The following is a 16,722-nucleotide window of genomic DNA, read 5'->3' as shown; positions in this document are numbered from 1 at the left end:
CCCGTCCATCATAATCATTGCCCATCCTAGATAAAATTGGTCATTGGTGTGGTCTTGGCATATCTTAGATCATTGGGAGCGGAGTACCATCAGTTGAATGAGTGTGTGGGAATGTAGAGCTCGGCCCAATGTAGCAGTGTTGATAGCGACATGCTCTGCGTGTATCTCAATTCTCAAGTTCAAATTTCAAATGCGTGTTTGGAAAAAGGTATCATCTCTCAATATAAAATGAATCTCTCTTTCGTGAAACCGTTTGTTATTCATACGACTGTACGAGCTTGGTTTGGTAAATGGTTGGGTTGGATTGGGTTGGGTAAAGAGACCAAATAAAGCATGTTTTTTTTCCCCCCTCTCTCTCTCAAAAGTTCAAAACAAAGAAAGGGCAAAGCGGTGGGGAATGCATGTGCTTGCTTGAATCGGGGGGCCCACGCGGTCACTATACGCCGAGGACCGAGGCAGGAGGGGCGGGCCAACAAGAAAGACAAACCTTGGACTAGACGTGCCCAACATTTATCGGATTTTGCTCCTCATATTAATAATTCTATCTTATTAGATTAATATAGACTTGCAAAATCTTCTCAAACCCACCTCATAATCCCATTTGAAATCTTTATATATATATATATATATATATATTTTTTTTTTTTCAAACATTATTTTATGAGGCTTTTAGATCTAGGTCCAAAAACATAGATGGTTTTTAGGAGTGAGTTCAGTTATCTAATTATATGTTTTTATTTCTTTTATACTCATTTTATATTTTTTTTTTAAATATTAAAAATCAATTAAAAATCTTCTAATATTATGCATTTTTCAATTCCAAAAAATCTAATTAATATCTTACAACAACAAAAACTAATATACTAACATAAATTATCTACAAAACATTCTACCTTAACTCAAGTAACAAATATATGAATATATACTATACCTATAAGCGAGATATGAAACATAACTAAAAGGTAGGAAAAAACATAATATATCTATAAGCAAGACACATTAATTTGTGACACGTTGATTATAAAAAAGAATTTGTCATATAGATACATAAAAATAATTAACATGTGATATAGGTTGATTATAAAATTAAAAATAAAATCTATAAGTTGGGTTTAAAGCAGGAGGAAGAACAAGAAATAATAAAAAATAAAAATAAAAAGAAATAATCAAAGAGATAATTATGAAGAAATTTGATTTTTATAATAAATCTTATCATTGAATAGATAATTATTAATAATTAAATTTAAGGAATTGGATCTATTTTAATAAATTGGACTATTCCTACTATTGGTAAAAAAAATTGGACTTATATCAAGTTTTTCCTTATTTTATTCATTAGTTTGTAGGCATTGTAGGTATAATTGTTTTCTATTTATTTAATAGAATTATACGTATAAATTATAAACGGAAGAAGAATATAAAAGAAGATACGTCGTGGCACCGATATCATGACAGATATGCCATGACAAATCGCACCAATATACGTAATACATGCATATATATTCATGACTCACAAGCAAAAACCAAATTTATTAATTTACTAGATAGGGATAGGATAAATTCATCTTTGGCTAGTGAGTATTTATATAAAAGGAAAATTAATGAAAATGGCTTGAAAGACAAAATAAAAGATAAAATGAATAGTATCAGGTTTGACTTTTTAATGTAAAAATGTAATTTTTCATTAAAGTGAACAGTAGTGTGAGTTTTTCATTAAAACTCCCTTATATAAAATGAAATACAAAGGGAAGCGTTGCCACAATACTTAATCACTTTTTTATAAGATTAGAGATTGCCCTTGCATCTTTGGTCATTTTCCTTTTGTCATAGTATTGCATTGCCATTTGGTAACCGAGTGGGGTGGAGTTGTCTTTTCCTCTTGTCTTGGTAAACTGGTAATACAGTTGTGTGTGTGTGTATAATTATTAGTTAATGTGAAATTTACAGGCTTTCTTTCTTCTTCTTATTCAAACCAAGTTTGATTTTGATTTCACACGTGACTTGAACACCGGCAGCTCATTATTCAGTAATCACTAACATCTCCTCAATACCCTTTTCTTTTTTATTTCTCCTTTTTTTTTTTTTTTTTTTTTTTTGATTCATGAGATAAGAATAAGAGATAGAGAAACTTAGAACAAGGCAATGGATTATCGTAATTGACCTGTTAGTGTTTGGCTCCAGATTCTCTTTGTGAGGATCCGGGAATCTTTCAATCACGTCCGTTCAGCATACATTGTGTGTTTAATTTTCGTCAGGTAATGTTTATATTCAATTTTAAATAAAAAATTACAATAATTTTTAACCGTATAATGTACGATAGCAAAAAACATAATTAGAAATTTCTTAAGATCCTTACAAAAAGGATAAAAAAAATGATCCTCATTCGTGTTATTCTCTTTTGTGTTTGGGCAACAGACATAAAGTGCTTAATCTCATTATATTTTTTATAATCACATGGAATGGAAAGGACAGGAGAGTGCCTGCTTTTTTAAGTATTTAATTGCTTCCCCTTGACCTTCATTTACCCTTACCCATTTGCTTTTTACTTTTAAGACTTTTAACCTTTTATATGCACGTTTATCTACATATTTAATCTTTCTTTATGTATAAAGTAAAAATAAAAAAAAACTGCCAGTTTTTGTTTAACCATTCTACAACTATGTTACTTCAAAAATTCAAACTTTTATTTTATTTTGAAAGATCGGTGACAATGTTATTTTATTTTATTTTGTATCTTTGATAGAATATGGAATATTCTTTGTCCAAGTTTCCACCCATAGAAGAAACGAGAGAGTCAAAACCTTACCATAAACTTATGGACACTGCAAAATCTGAGATGGTGAGGCTTCCCAATTGCGATAATAATAATAGTAATAAAAATGGAAAGACACCTAATCTTAGACTGCCACACGGAATTCATAACCATTAAGACTAAGCATCCATGAATGGGTCTTTCTTTCTTTCTAAATCAATAATAATAGTAATCAATCAAATAAATAAATGCGATATAAATCAACAAATTCACAATTGGAGGAAAATCTGCAGAGAGGGAGCTGGCCATCCACCGCGATTCTAAGTCATACCCACCAACTCAGAACCTTCTCTTTAATTGCCACCATAAATCCCATCGCATACATGAATCTATTGTTTTTTCTACGAAACCACTGTAATATGAATCTAAATTCGAATTCAATCAATAAATTATATAAAGTACTAATTATACTTTGCAATATATACTCAAGAGATATTCAATAGATAGCGAAAGAGAGAATCTTATGTCCAAGCAAACTTATAAAACTCACAATATAAAATTAGAGGTGAATGGAGCCATGATGCAAAGTGTGAACATAAGAATTTTCACGATGAGTGAGGGGGGCTTTTGACACGGTAAGCCGTTATATGCACAACAAATTTGGTGCTTATTGCTTAGATTAGGAAGTGTGTTGAAAAAATAAAAAGATTTCACATCAAAATTGACAAAATGTAATATAAAATGAATATTTTTATTTTTAATTACATCGAGACATTTGATGATGGAAGTAGGTGAGTAAATTGCAAATTTGAGACATTTGAATGTGATCATATTTAGTAGTGCTTTGTGTTTCTAATTTCTTAGACAATAATAATAATATGCAACTTTAAAGGATTGCATTTGCTAAATTTTGAAATACAAGGTCCAAATTAATACAAGGCCTGAATATAGGGACGTCAAATGTAATTTTGTAAATAAAAAGGAGAATTATTATTAGTATTTAAAAAATCTCATTTGGTACTTCAAATTTTATAAAATTAGAAAAAAATACACTTGTGAAGAGGGTAGAATGTAATTTTTAGAGTACTAATAACAATTCTCATAAAAAATAAAGCAAGAGATAGACCCGTTTGTATTGACGTGTTTTTATATTTTTATTTAAGAAAAATATTTAAAGTTTGAAATAATAGGTGAGAAAAGGCAACGATGTATTTATTAGTGCTTGCTTAGTGTCCTGCTCACGACCAAGTCCCCCAAGTCTTAAACCCCACTTTGAATATCTCTTTGTCTTCTCTTTTTTCCCTTCTTTCTTTTGTTCTCAAATGCTGCTGCTGCCTCCTCCTCCTACTACTAGATACTATAGATAGATACATAACTCAACGCAACGGACAATTGTAGAGAGAGAAAGAGAGAGAGAGAGAGAGAGAGAGAGAGAGAGAGAGAGAGATAACCGACTCGCCACCTTTGAAATTTGAATTGAACAATTCCCCTTGAGAGTTGAGAGACAAAACCCTTTCGCTTTCGTCGAGTCTCTTTGCAACTTCACCCTCACCCCCCACACACACATGTTTCAGATCTCCCTCCTCTTATAAACACTTCGCATTTTGTTAAGCGTTCCACCTTCTCTTCCTTTCTTCTCCCATTTTCTTTCACCCCTCTCGAATCGATTCGGACATGCTCCGATTTTTTCTCCACTAGACAACTAACGAAGAAAAAGGTAAAAACCTTTTTGTTTTTCTTCTTCTTGGTCCGTTTGGTTGCTGGGGAAAATAATGTCCATGGATTTCTGATGTGATGTGGTTTCTTAGACTAGCAGCTGGTTGCTGGTTTTCAAGATTTGGGGGTTTACTTTACTCACCCGATTCCATTCCATATGATGCGGGTTTTTAGTGTTTCCTGCTTTGTTGTCGAGTTTATGGGCAGCGGATCATATTTTGACTTTGCGTTGCTCTCCGTTGAGTTTTGATATTGACAAGATCCGCTGTTGATTTTGATTTTCTTTTTCAATTGTCTTGATGCAGTTTTGAATTTCTTTTTCTTTGTGAAAAGCAGCAACTAAGGATTAACCACTGCTACTGGTTCAAACATGGCGTCCAGATCGTTTAAGCCGAGCCGCTCGGATATGTCATCAAACTCTGATATGCCTGATTCCAACAACAAGACTCCAATCCCTCCAACTGTGACATTTGGCCGCAGAACTTCCTCGGGTCGCTACGTCAGCTACTCCAGGGATGATCTCGACAGTGAACTTGGGAGCGGTGACTATATGAACTATACAGTGCACATACCACCAACCCCGGATAACCAACCCATGGATCCATCCATCTCACAGAAGGTTGAAGAGCAATATGTGTCCAATTCCCTTTTTACGGGCGGATTTAATAGTGTTACGCGAGCTCATCTTATGGACAAGGTGATCGAATCTGAAACAAACCATCCTCAGATGGCTGGTGCTAAAGGTTCATCATGTGCAATTCCTGGCTGTGATGCAAAGGTGATGAGCGATGGACGCGGGGAGGATATTCTTCCTTGTGAGTGTGATTACAAAATATGCCGGGATTGCTATACAGATGCTGTGAAAACTGGGGGTGGTATTTGCCCTGGATGCAAGGAACCGTACAAAATCACAGATTTGGATGATGTGGCTGCGGATAACGATGCACGGCCACCGCTCCCACTTCCTCTGCCAAAAGTATTGTCTAAAAATGAGAGGAGGTTGTCACTGATGAAGTCTACAAAGTCAGTGCTAATGAGGAGTCAAACTGGGGATTTTGATCACAACCGGTGGCTCTTTGAAACAAAGGGAACTTATGGGTATGGGAATGCCATATGGCCCAAGGAGGGAGGTTTTGGGGATGAGAAAGAAGATGAAGTCGTTGATAGAACAGAGTTGTTGAACAAACCATGGCGGCCACTCACGCGGAAAATAAAAATACCTGCAGCTATTATAAGCCCGTATAGGTACATATCTTACCTTATGCTTGTCCAGTCTTTACCTCCTTAGCTTAAGATATACTAGGTTATGATGGCAATCTCATATGCAAAACTTTTAACTTCAACACATCACCATGCCACATCTGACTTTTGTTGAGATGCATTTCTGCATTAAGTGATTAGAAGATCCATAGAGTACGCATATGTAGTCCCGTGACTGTCAGCGTAAGGTAGTGATCACATGTGATCAAGGGTTAATTTTTTAGATTGGAGAATGCTTCCGACCTATGTGTCACCGCACCAAAATTTAATTGGCTAATGGGCAACATGTTGGTGTAGTTCTGCTGATAGATAGATAGCTCCATGACCAGTTATTTTGCATGGAAGTTGCTTTAATTTTTTTCATGGCCTATTGTTTGGATTACAAATATGCTGTGAATACTGACTTCTGACGAGTACCGGTTACGTAGTATATATAGTGTGTATTCATAAAGTGCATGCTTATGCTATTGTTTATGGTCTTCTAAAATTTACATACGCTCAATAGTTCCAAAATATCCAGACTCATTCGCTGTTTATCTGCCTGGTGAGTGGTGCTATTCCTTTTGAGGTCATTCTTTTCATTGCCCTGCAAATAATTGCCTTTTTTCTCTCTGTTACTTACGTGTTCACAGGCTTCTGATTTTTGTTCGTATGGGTGTCCTTGGGCTGTTCTTGGCATGGAGGATCGATAACCCAAATACTGATGCAATGTGGCTCTGGGGAATGTCAATAGTTTGTGAGATATGGTTTGCTTTTTCTTGGCTTCTTGACCAACTGCCGAAGTTCTGCCCAATCAATCGCTCGACAGATCTTAATGTCTTGAAGGAGAAATTTGAAACACCTAGTCCCAACAACCCCTCTGGGAAATCTGATCTTCCAGGCATAGATATCTTTGTGTCCACTGCAGATCCAGACAAAGAACCACCACTTGTCACGGCAAACACTATCTTATCTATTCTAGCTACTGATTACCCTGTTGAAAAGCTAGCTTGCTATGTTTCTGATGATGGAGGTGCCCTTTTAACTTTTGAGGCCATGGCTGAAGCTGCTAGTTTTGCTAATGTATGGGCACCATTCTGCCGTAAACATGCTATTGAACCCAGGAATCCTGAATCTTACTTCAGTTTGAAGAGGGATCCATACAAGAACAAAGTGCTGCCTGACTTTGTCAAGGACCGAAGAAGGGTAAAACGTGAATATGATGAATTCAAGGTTCGGATCAATGGACTGCCTGAATCTATACGCCGACGATCAGATGCTTATCATGCTCGGGAAGAAATCAAGGCCATGAAGCTTCAAAGAGAGAACAGGGAGGACGAACCAGTGGAGGGTGTGAAGATTCCCAAAGCAACGTGGATGGCTGATGGAACGCACTGGCCAGGGACTTGGTTGACTGCTTCACCTGAGCATTCTAAGGGTGACCATGCTGGTATTATACAGGTATTCCTCTAGTCCTGGTAACCTATATTATTTTGTTCTAACTGCAGATGTGAGATTGTTCTTACATATTTTGTATGTGCACACTATAACAAGTAGGGCAACATGAGGGTTAACATTTATTCGCCATGCAGGTGATGTTGAAACCTCCCAGTGATGAACCGCTGCATGGAGCTGATGATGATGCTAGGCTCATTAACCTCACAGATGTTGATATCCGTCTTCCCATGCTTGTTTATGTGTCACGTGAGAAACGCCCAGGCTATGATCACAACAAGAAGGCAGGGGCCATGAATGCCCTCGTTCGGGCCTCTGCCATCATGTCCAATGGCCCGTTCATTCTCAACCTTGACTGTGACCATTATATTTACAACTCTCAGGCAATGAGGGAGGGCATGTGCTTCATGATGGATCGTGGTGGCGACCGCCTTTGTTATGTCCAGTTCCCTCAGAGATTTGAGGGTATTGACCCTTCAGACCGATATGCCAATCACAACACTGTTTTCTTTGATGTCAATATGCGAGCTCTTGATGGACTTCAGGGCCCAGTTTATGTTGGAACTGGATGTCTCTTTCGTAGAGTTGCCCTTTATGGTTTTGACCCACCTCGGTCAAAAGACACTCACCCTGGTTGTTGCAGTTGCTGCTTCTCTCGTCGCAGAAAGAATACCTCAGTAGCCAACACCTCCGAAGAAAACCGATCCTTAAGAATGGGTGATTCTGATGATGAAGAGATGAATCTCTCCCTGCTGCCTAAGAGGTTTGGGAACTCAACTTTCCTCATTGATTCGATTCCAGTGGCAGAGTTCCAAGGTCGTCCACTAGCAGATCACCCAGCAGTGAAGAATGGACGACCACCTGGTGCTCTCACCATTCCCCGTGAGCTTCTTGATGCCTCTACTGTTGCAGAGGCAATCAGTGTCATTTCGTGCTGGTACGAAGACAAGACTGAGTGGGGAGAGCGCGTAGGGTGGATTTATGGATCAGTTACTGAAGATGTGGTCACTGGGTATAGGATGCATAACAGAGGATGGAAATCAGTTTACTGTGTGACCAAGCGAGATGCATTCCGTGGAAGTGCTCCTATCAATCTTACAGATAGGTTGCATCAGGTTCTGCGCTGGGCTACTGGTTCAGTTGAGATTTTCTTCTCCCGCAACAACGCGCTCCTAGCCAGCTCAAGAATGAAGTTTCTGCAAAGGATAGCATACCTCAATGTGGGTATCTACCCCTTTACCTCCATCTTTCTTATCGTCTACTGCTTCCTCCCGGCGCTATCCCTCTTCTCGGGTCAGTTCATTGTGCAGACCCTCAACGTTAGTTTCCTGACTTACCTTTTGGCCATTACTCTCACTCTATGCATGCTTGCCATCCTTGAGATTAAATGGTCTGGCATCGAGCTAGAGGAGTGGTGGAGAAACGAGCAGTTTTGGTTGATTGGAGGGACTAGTGCGCACCTTGCTGCTGTGCTTCAGGGGCTACTGAAAGTTATTGCAGGGATTGAAATCTCTTTCACCTTAACTTCAAAGTCGGGTGGTGATGACGAGGATGATGAGTTTGCTGACCTCTATATTGTGAAATGGTCCTCTCTCATGATACCGCCGATAACAATCATGATGGTCAACTTAATCGGCATAGCAGTTGGGTTCAGCCGCACAATATACAGCGAAATACCAGAATGGAGCAGGTTAATTGGCGGGGTGTTCTTCAGTTTCTGGGTATTAGCGCATCTGTATCCGTTTGCCAAAGGGTTGATGGGGAGACGAGGGAAGACGCCCACCATTGTTTATGTGTGGTCAGGGCTCATTGCGATTACCATCTCTCTTCTTTGGGTGGCAATCAATCCCCCTTCGGGTGCGAGTGGAATTGGGGGATCCTTCACATTCCCGTAGAAAGGGGGTCGTTCGTGTACTGTTAAATCTTGTGTGGAGTTACATTTCTTTATTTGTTTGATACCTGAACAAGTCAATCTTGCTTGTTCCACCATTTGAATTCTGTCTAGCAGACTAGCAGTAACAGTAAGGAAGAATGATGGGGACCAAACCGAGAGATAGGAGGAGGGATATGGATATATGATGTTGTCGTCTTAGTTGCTTTCTTTTTCTGGCATTTTATGGATGCTTTTTAATCAGTGTTTCGCCTTCACTTTCACTTGCTACACTAATTCCTTGGTCATTTCATATGCTCCTCACTTTTTATTCTTCTCACTAGAAATTATTTTTTATTTTTTTGGTCAAGTTTGGATTTATATGAACCCAACACTTGCATGTTTCTCATAAACTACGAGCTACAAGCCTACAACTTACGATTTTTAGTCGGTTTTGCAAATTTCAATAAAAAGTCGACATAAAATCTATTTTCTTGCAATCATTTTTCTCATAAACTGTGAGTTATAACCTACGATTTTTAGTCGAATTTGCAAATTTCAACAAAAATCCAACATAAAATCTAATTTCTTGCAATAATCGCACCACTGTAGGACATGATTCATGTGTCCAACAGTTGAATTTTGCTCAAAATTTGACTTGTAACGAATTATGCCATTATCGCAATTATAATCATGTCATTAATGAGTTTTTTTTATCCGCAATTTTTGATCCGTTCAGAAAATGTTTACAAGAGAATATCATAAAACCTATTTTTTAGTGTCAAATAATAATGCTAACTCGAAATGACCGAAATGGAGTACGTTCATGTTGCAAGATGCCATAACATACATTACAAGGACCAAAACTTGCAAATGTCTGCTATGCCTTAACTTTCTTACTGGATCCATCTTTCGATTTCTTTGACTTCCGTTTTTTCGTCGCTGCTGTTTCTTTCAACCGCTCAGAGGTCTTTCGCTCCTCATCTTCAGGTACGTTTATTAACGTCCCATTCTCATCGTCCGCAGCAGAGTGCATCAACGACTTGTCCTGCAATACTATTGTATCTGTCTCTGGTTCAATGACTGACATTCCAGTCAGAGTGTAGTTCACCAAATACGTGTTTGTTTCGTGCCTGTCCATTCTGCTAAAATGCCTCTGAGAATACGAGAGGAGACCTTCAAGGATTTCCCCAATGCCTTTTATCTGACAAAACCAAAAATCACTGTCAAGCCTTGAGCTATCTATAGAGCGCTGTGCTTTTCTTTGTAAGACGCGGGCTCAAAGGTATGTATAGCAAAGACAACTACCTCATTAATCTTTGTTGGACTGAGGATGTTGAAAACTTTGAAAAGCACAAAGTGTGCAACATGACAGAGCTTTGGCTTTGTATTCCATTCTCGAACATATTCAAATAGTAGCCTCATCTCTTCCTCGCCGAGGGCAAGAAGGGCTTTCTCCATCTGCTTTTCAGTTTCTCTCTTCCTGCAGACACTTTGAATAGGTTACATTCTCAAAGTTTACAAGACAACCATCAAGTGAAAAAAAAAAATAACATAAAGAGAAGATAAAAGCAAACCTCCAGATTTCAGAAAAGCACTGATAAAGCTTATGAGGCCTGCGAAGCTCAAATGCGACTTGAATTGCTTTAGAAAAGTCAGCATCTAATACAGCATTTTCTAGTTCTTGATTCTTTAAAACACCTTCCTCCTGTATAATCATGAAAATTTCCATTATATCCATCAAGTGAATTTGACATAACTAGATAAAGAAAATACAAATTGATAATCTGGTGCCGTGCGGGTTGCCTAGGAGGAATATTTATCCACATTTAATATCTTAAGACTTCACCTATCAATATAACTATAAATCTTTTGACCAAATCTTTCAATAACCTTACCTGACTTATTAATGAAATTCAGTTAAATATAATATCAATGGGCTTAGAGATGAATCCGTTCAATTTTTAACATTTTGCATTTGATGAAACCGTATTACCTTTATACACCAAAAATAAAAGCAATGTGATAACTCACCTCCCTACGAAAAGCTTCCTCTTTATCGGAAGCAGTACAATCATACCACATATTGATGACAGTATCGCTGCTGCCAGTTGCAAGCATTTCTGTCTTTTTTCCGACAGCCAAGGCATAAACCTGTAGGGTAAATCCTGTCAATGACAAGGAAAGCAAAAAACTACTTGGTGGGGAAGAAAGGAAGAAGACCAACATCAAGATATCTCAGCCAACCTATTTAGTTGCTATAATCCAAAGGTCCAATCTACAACTTGACCACTACATGTTGATGATCAGAATTTGACTACTACATGAATCTCACATGTTTTCCCGTGTATTTTCCAATCTTGTAGAGAACTTTCAATGAACTGATTAGAGCATTCTATAGATGTGACTACAACATGACGGTCATGTGTAAATGATTGACAATAACGAGAATTTCAAATTCCTAACTTCTAACCTATAACCTTTAACATCTTGTAATATATGAATATATCTAATGACGTAGCCTATAATATGCATTCTAGTGACAAGTAACTTGAGATACATATTTTCTGCACCTTGTCATCATGCTGATCATATGTAGCAATGCATTCATCAGTTTTGACCATCCACAGTTTTACCAACCCATCAGCACCTGAAAATGATAACATAGTCAATGTGTATATAATCAGAGTTTCAAGGGTGTGAGAAGAACCAAAGTGGGAACTAAGCCTCATTACCTGAAGAAATAAATTGGGTTCCACGAGTAAGAAATGATGCTCTTAATACACTTGATGTATGCCCTTCAAATGTTTTCAAGCATGAACCATCAGATATGGACCATATCTTTATTGTTTTATCACCAGAAGCCGTTATAACACATTGATCAACTGGAGAGAACTCTACAGACCAAACTCCCCTTTTATGACCCTTAAGTACAACAACTGGTACAAGATCCGGAAGCCTCCATACACAAGCAGTGCGATCCTGATCAATGAAAACCCAGAAAGTTTAATAAGGTAGTGTCATTCAGCGTATTTAGGATCTTCCTTTCTTCCAAAGAAACATCAACTATAAATAGAAATATGATAAAAATGATAGAACAAAGAAGCAGTGCCTCAAAGCTTACAAACCTGTGAGCCGCTACAAACTAAACTATCATTTGGTGCAACAGCTACTGAATTAATATCCTTATCGTGGGCCGCTACACCGGCCTTTGCTTTCAGATTCACTGGTTTTTCCGCATTGTCTGGAAGACCATCCAAACTCCACACCTTGAGGGTACGATCACTGAAAAAGAAATGATGTGGGTCATTTTAAGCACCTAATAGAGCTCAATAGAAGTATCCTCCTTGAGGTTGCAACCAATAGGGTAATCTTTCAACTATTTAAAGCATCACCAGTAACTCCAATGATAGCTTAGGTTACAATTGTAAACAAACTGTAAGACAGAATGCTGGTAAAAGGATGAGCTGCATAAGTGCTCACCTACTACCACTAACGAAGAAGTCTTTCCGCTTTTTTGAGAAAGCAATAGCTCCAATACCTCCCATATGACCTATGCCAAGACCAAGGCAACATTTGCTTGCTGAATCCCACAACCGAACCTACAGATAATGTAGTAAGAAATGTGAACAAACCACTTATTAACACGGCAATATAGAGAAAGAGAGAGATTCGCAGGGGAGGGGCGAGAATGAAGTGAAGTGTTTTCACACAGCTGTCGTCTCTAATAGAGTTCATGAAATCTATATGACTGCCCTATGAGAAGAACAGAAACTGAAACTTACAGTGTTGTCTTTGCTTCCAGTCACAATAAGTGGTTTTCCACAACTTGATACACAGGTGTCAAGGCATAGAACAATTCCGGTATGACCTGCCAATACGTACGAACATGACATGGATGCAATGTCATATACTCGTACCTGCATGTTTCCAGATTAAATAATACATCAATAACCAAATATATAACACATATTTCTTAATCACACATATACTTCAAGCATGCACACACATGGTAACTTCGCCCAACTTCAAATAGATAGGACCAGGTCACCAGGAAAACAACAAAAATGTACACTTGCGAACAATGTCAACAACAATAATTCCCAAATAAAAGACAACTGGAAATGAACAGATGGATATTCAGCTACAAAACACACTAAAAACAAAGAATGTGATCATCTATATCAGAATATTCATAAAAGAAGATTTGCACGCACCAACTCTAAATCCTCGTCAGTCAAGCAAGGATTTTTGCGAACATAAATGGTGGAAATACATAATGGTATACAGATTGAAAAAGGGCCTCTTATAGAAGATTTTAATGTCAAAACCAATTTTCACCAAAATTTCAGTTCACAGGTTTTAAGATAACAACGAAGAAACTTACATATTTAGTAGAAACCAATTCTACTAGAAAGCCACCAATATGCACAACTTAAGATAGATATGAATCCAGTACATTTACCTGTTCAAGATTTGTGGCAACAGCAAGAAATTGTTCCTCATCTCCGACAAACTTCATATCCACAATCTCATCGTTGTAACCTACAAGTCTTTTGCTCAATTCAAATTCCAGCGTCCCCTCTGGCAACTTAATTGGGGAATATAAAAGGAACTCCTGATCAGCAGTCACACAAAGAAACCCTTTATCTGAAGGAAGCATGACAGCTGCGGTGAAACCCCTATTTAATTGATCCACATCTGAAGATAGAGTAACATCTGAGGACTTTTGCTCATACAGGCAAACTGCACTGTCAAAATAAATAGAGTACCAGTAAACAAACTCAAAATAAAACAACCATTCATTCAAAAATCAAAATCACAATTATTTAATGCACAAGGAAAATTACTTATAACCAAAATTAATTCAAACGAAATAGTATAAGAACACTCTTAGGATTTACCCTTCAGAATTCCAAATCCGTACAATCCCACGGTCACCAACTGTTATAAAGCAAATTTCAGGTAATCCACTTTTCTTCCCACAAGGCTTCTTGCAGGAACCCAAATAGGATGATAATGGAGTTCCAGAATGGATTGCACACACAGCTTCAAGAACCTCATATGTTGTTACAGTCTTCATGCAGCTATAGTCATGAAGGTCCCACAAGATTACAACCTAAAACCATTCAGCAATCAATATCCTGTTAACATATCAACAGCATTGGAAAGTACACAGAAGGACAAATAATGCTCAGTGAGCTTTCCAGTGAGACAGAGTAAGTAGGCATTTGAGAAAATATGTTGACAAAAAAAAATTCAGGAGCGCATAACAAAAAAATAATTAGACAAAAGCATATTCTTATGTCAATACTCAATATAGAAAATCTGGTTAAGGTTGGCCACTGAAACCCTTCACTATCCATGATCTACTCATTCATGACCCAAATCAACCCCAGTCACAATATTTAATTGGCGCACACTCAGATCAAACTTAGCCACCACTATTACAAAGACTAAGGCTCAGAACAAACAAAGAGAATACTAGGTGGTACTGAATGAAAAAATAAAAGCGTAAACTGAGGCACACAGATGCATGCACATGTAACAGAAAATTAGCACTAAAGTATTGAGTGAACCCAAGATTAGTTCAAGCCTTACCTTATCTCTTCCAGCTGTGAGCAAAGTCCATCCGTCTTCAGACAGTGCCATAGAAGTTACTGTTGAGTCATGCGCATTAAGTGTCGCAACGCACTTCTTGGTTAATAGGTCCCAAACATGCACATTTGTATCATCGCTTGCGGAGAAAAGCTAGTAAAATAGGGATCAGCATGATGAGTCGTTACAAATGCACAAAAGAAGTAGTTTCAACCCACTTCATCTGGAAACATAAAGTTGGAAACAACAGGTAAGATCTATGTGGACATTGAGCTTACAAGTTGTTGAGTAGGATCAGGATGGAAGAGAACACTAGAAACGACCCCTTTATGGCCCTTAAAGTAATGAGTGCAAAAGCTGCCATCAACATCCCAAACAAGAACCTTCCTATCAGCTCCGGCAGTCGCAAGCAATCCACCAGACGGGTGACAAGACATTCCCATAACTGGCCCCTCATGACCCTAATCCGAAACCGAAAATGCCGTACTCAATAATTTTTCATTTTAGTAATAGTAACTAATTAATCACCAGCCAAAGAGAAGCATTTGATTTGATTTGAATTGATTAGGAAATTACCTTCCAAGAACGCACGCACTTCAAGGTGGAGAGGTCCCAAATCCTAATTTGGCGACTGTGACCGGCGGAGAAGAGCAGCCTGTTGTCGGGGCTGAGGGCCAACGCGGTAACTTCATCTGAGTCGCCTTCAATGGTAGACCGAATCGAGGCGTTCGATGAATCCACGATCTTAATGGATTCACCGCACTTGCAGGCGATGAATGAGCCGTCGGATGAGACGGCGAAGGGACCGCCGGAGTAGAACTGCTGCAGAGATGGCACGCACCGGTAGTTCTTCTTCAGAGGTAGAGACGCCATGAGAGAATAGGTGGAGCTCCGCTCTCAACGGTTGCAGAGAAAGAGAGAGAGAGTGAGTCTAAAACCGCTAAATGTGTCGGAGCTCAAATAGGGTTTAAGGATGCCGAATGGGGTTTAACGAAAAAGAAAAGAAAGACGGAGGATAGAGGGGGAGAGAGAGAGAGGCAGCCCAAAAGATGGGCCAAGGAGGTGATGGGCTTGACGTGGACTGGAGAGTTATTTTAATCCATTTTTGGTGGGCTTTTCGATGATAAAACTAGTGAGAACCATTAAATAGTTTCTCATCCAAAACCTTTCTTATCGAAAAACACTCGCATAAAATTTTGTATCAACATTTTTTTTACTTTGAGACAAAGAACAAAAAAGGAGTCACTCATGAAATTTTGATTAAATAAAAATGTCCTTAATAATAATAAAAAGTGCCCTTAATGATAAGAACAAGTTTTGCGAGGTGCTTTTTTTTTTTTATTGTAAATATTATTAGACAGTAGTGCTCCGTTGATTCTCATGTTAAATAATATGGTTATGGAGGATATAAAGACTTATTTAAGATTGCTTTTGAAAATATGTAGTACATTTATTCAGAATTCAATTTTTTTTAAACATTTGGAAGTGTTTCCTAAATAGAGGTGGACTATGTCCATTTATGTGTGACCCCTTTGTATTAAAGATGTGGTTAGCATTCGTAAAGGTGGTCACTAAGCGGGGTCCAAATAGCATCATTTTATAATTCATTTGTTTAGCACCATAAATCAAACTATTAATGACATGCCTACTTATTTAGAATATACACGGAAAAAATGATAGAATCCTCATATTGAAGATTACTATGATCTATTAAAAAGGTATTCCTTCTGGTGGATATATTTTTCAGTATGACCGGCACATGAAGTGGTACATCATGTGTCACTATACAAATAATAAATATGTGTGTTTAAAAGTTAATAACTTAAAAAGTAAAATTTTTCACCACTTATATAAAACACATGGTGTACCATCCATATTTCCGTCACAATAAAAAATTTCTCCTTCTAGTGTAAGTAAAATTTACTATCTAATACTACGACCCAATGGTTTTTCTTTTGACATATAAGTAAGAGGTTACATGACGAGGACTTGTTATCTTTGTGTTGAGTTTAGGTAGTGACCGACACATCCCATAGTATAGTCCAATCCCCTTTCTTTTTGAAGTAAAATTCACATGGAACGTGAAAGAAAA

At 37.9% G+C, this 16,722-nt stretch overlaps 2 protein-coding genes across 3 annotated transcripts; one reads left to right on the top strand and one right to left on the bottom strand.

Annotated features, from left to right (window-relative positions):
- Positions 1–4,002: 4,002 nt before the first annotated feature.
- Positions 4,003–9,316, top strand: LOC137733454 (cellulose synthase-like protein D3). Of its 2 annotated transcripts, none has more exons than XM_068472605.1 (4): positions 4,003–4,469; positions 4,805–5,713; positions 6,361–7,168; positions 7,300–9,316. In XM_068472605.1, the coding sequence occupies exons 2-4, from the start codon at positions 4,839–4,841 to the stop codon at positions 9,055–9,057; spliced, it is 3,441 nt and encodes a 1,146-aa protein (XP_068328706.1). In that variant the 5' UTR covers positions 4,003–4,469; positions 4,805–4,838; the 3' UTR covers positions 9,058–9,316. The 2 variants fall into 2 exon arrangements, with proteins under 2 accessions (XP_068328706.1, XP_068328707.1); XM_068472606.1 differs by having other exon boundaries at positions 4,774–5,713.
- A 392-nt stretch (positions 9,317–9,708) lies between these two features.
- Positions 9,709–15,602, bottom strand: LOC137734711 (protein TORMOZ EMBRYO DEFECTIVE-like). Its single transcript, XM_068473975.1, has 14 exons — positions 15,207–15,602; positions 14,909–15,091; positions 14,634–14,783; positions 13,937–14,151; positions 13,498–13,783; positions 12,818–12,952; positions 12,516–12,634; positions 12,161–12,317; positions 11,768–12,014; positions 11,606–11,682; positions 11,067–11,186; positions 10,610–10,740; positions 10,341–10,515; positions 9,709–10,236 (listed from the first exon to the last, which is right to left on the bottom strand). The coding sequence occupies exons 1-14, from the start codon at positions 15,501–15,503 to the stop codon at positions 9,913–9,915; spliced, it is 2,616 nt and encodes an 871-aa protein (XP_068330076.1). The 5' UTR covers positions 15,504–15,602; the 3' UTR covers positions 9,709–9,912.
- Positions 15,603–16,722: the final 1,120 nt, after the last annotated feature.

This window comes from Pyrus communis, chromosome 5 (assembly GCF_963583255.1).
Source record: "Pyrus communis chromosome 5, drPyrComm1.1, whole genome shotgun sequence".
Taxonomy (NCBI): Eukaryota; Viridiplantae; Streptophyta; class Magnoliopsida; order Rosales; family Rosaceae; genus Pyrus; species Pyrus communis.
The sequence above is the reverse complement of the archived record's forward strand: the minus strand, read 5'-3'. Positions and strand labels throughout refer to the sequence as shown.

Excerpts from the sequence above, each read along its gene's own strand:
- LOC137733454 (XM_068472605.1), top strand. The coding sequence starts at position 4,839 with ATGGCGTCCAGATCGTTTAAGCCGAGCCGCTCGGATATGTCATCAAAC. Across the intron at positions 5,714-6,360 it reads GCTATTATAAGCCCGTATAG|GCTTCTGATTTTTGTTCGTA; the intron begins GTACATATCTTA and ends ACGTGTTCACAG. Across the intron at positions 7,169-7,299 it reads ACCATGCTGGTATTATACAG|GTGATGTTGAAACCTCCCAG; the intron begins GTATTCCTCTAG and ends TTCGCCATGCAG.
- LOC137734711 (XM_068473975.1), bottom strand. The coding sequence starts at position 15,503 with ATGGCGTCTCTACCTCTGAAGAAGAACTACCGGTGCGTGCCATCTCTG. Across the intron at positions 11,187-11,605 it reads ATGATCAGCATGATGACAAG|GTTTATGCCTTGGCTGTCGG; the intron begins GTGCAGAAAATA and ends TTTACCCTACAG. Across the intron at positions 10,237-10,340 it reads GTCCAACAAAGATTAATGAG|ATAAAAGGCATTGGGGAAAT; the intron begins GTAGTTGTCTTT and ends TGGTTTTGTCAG.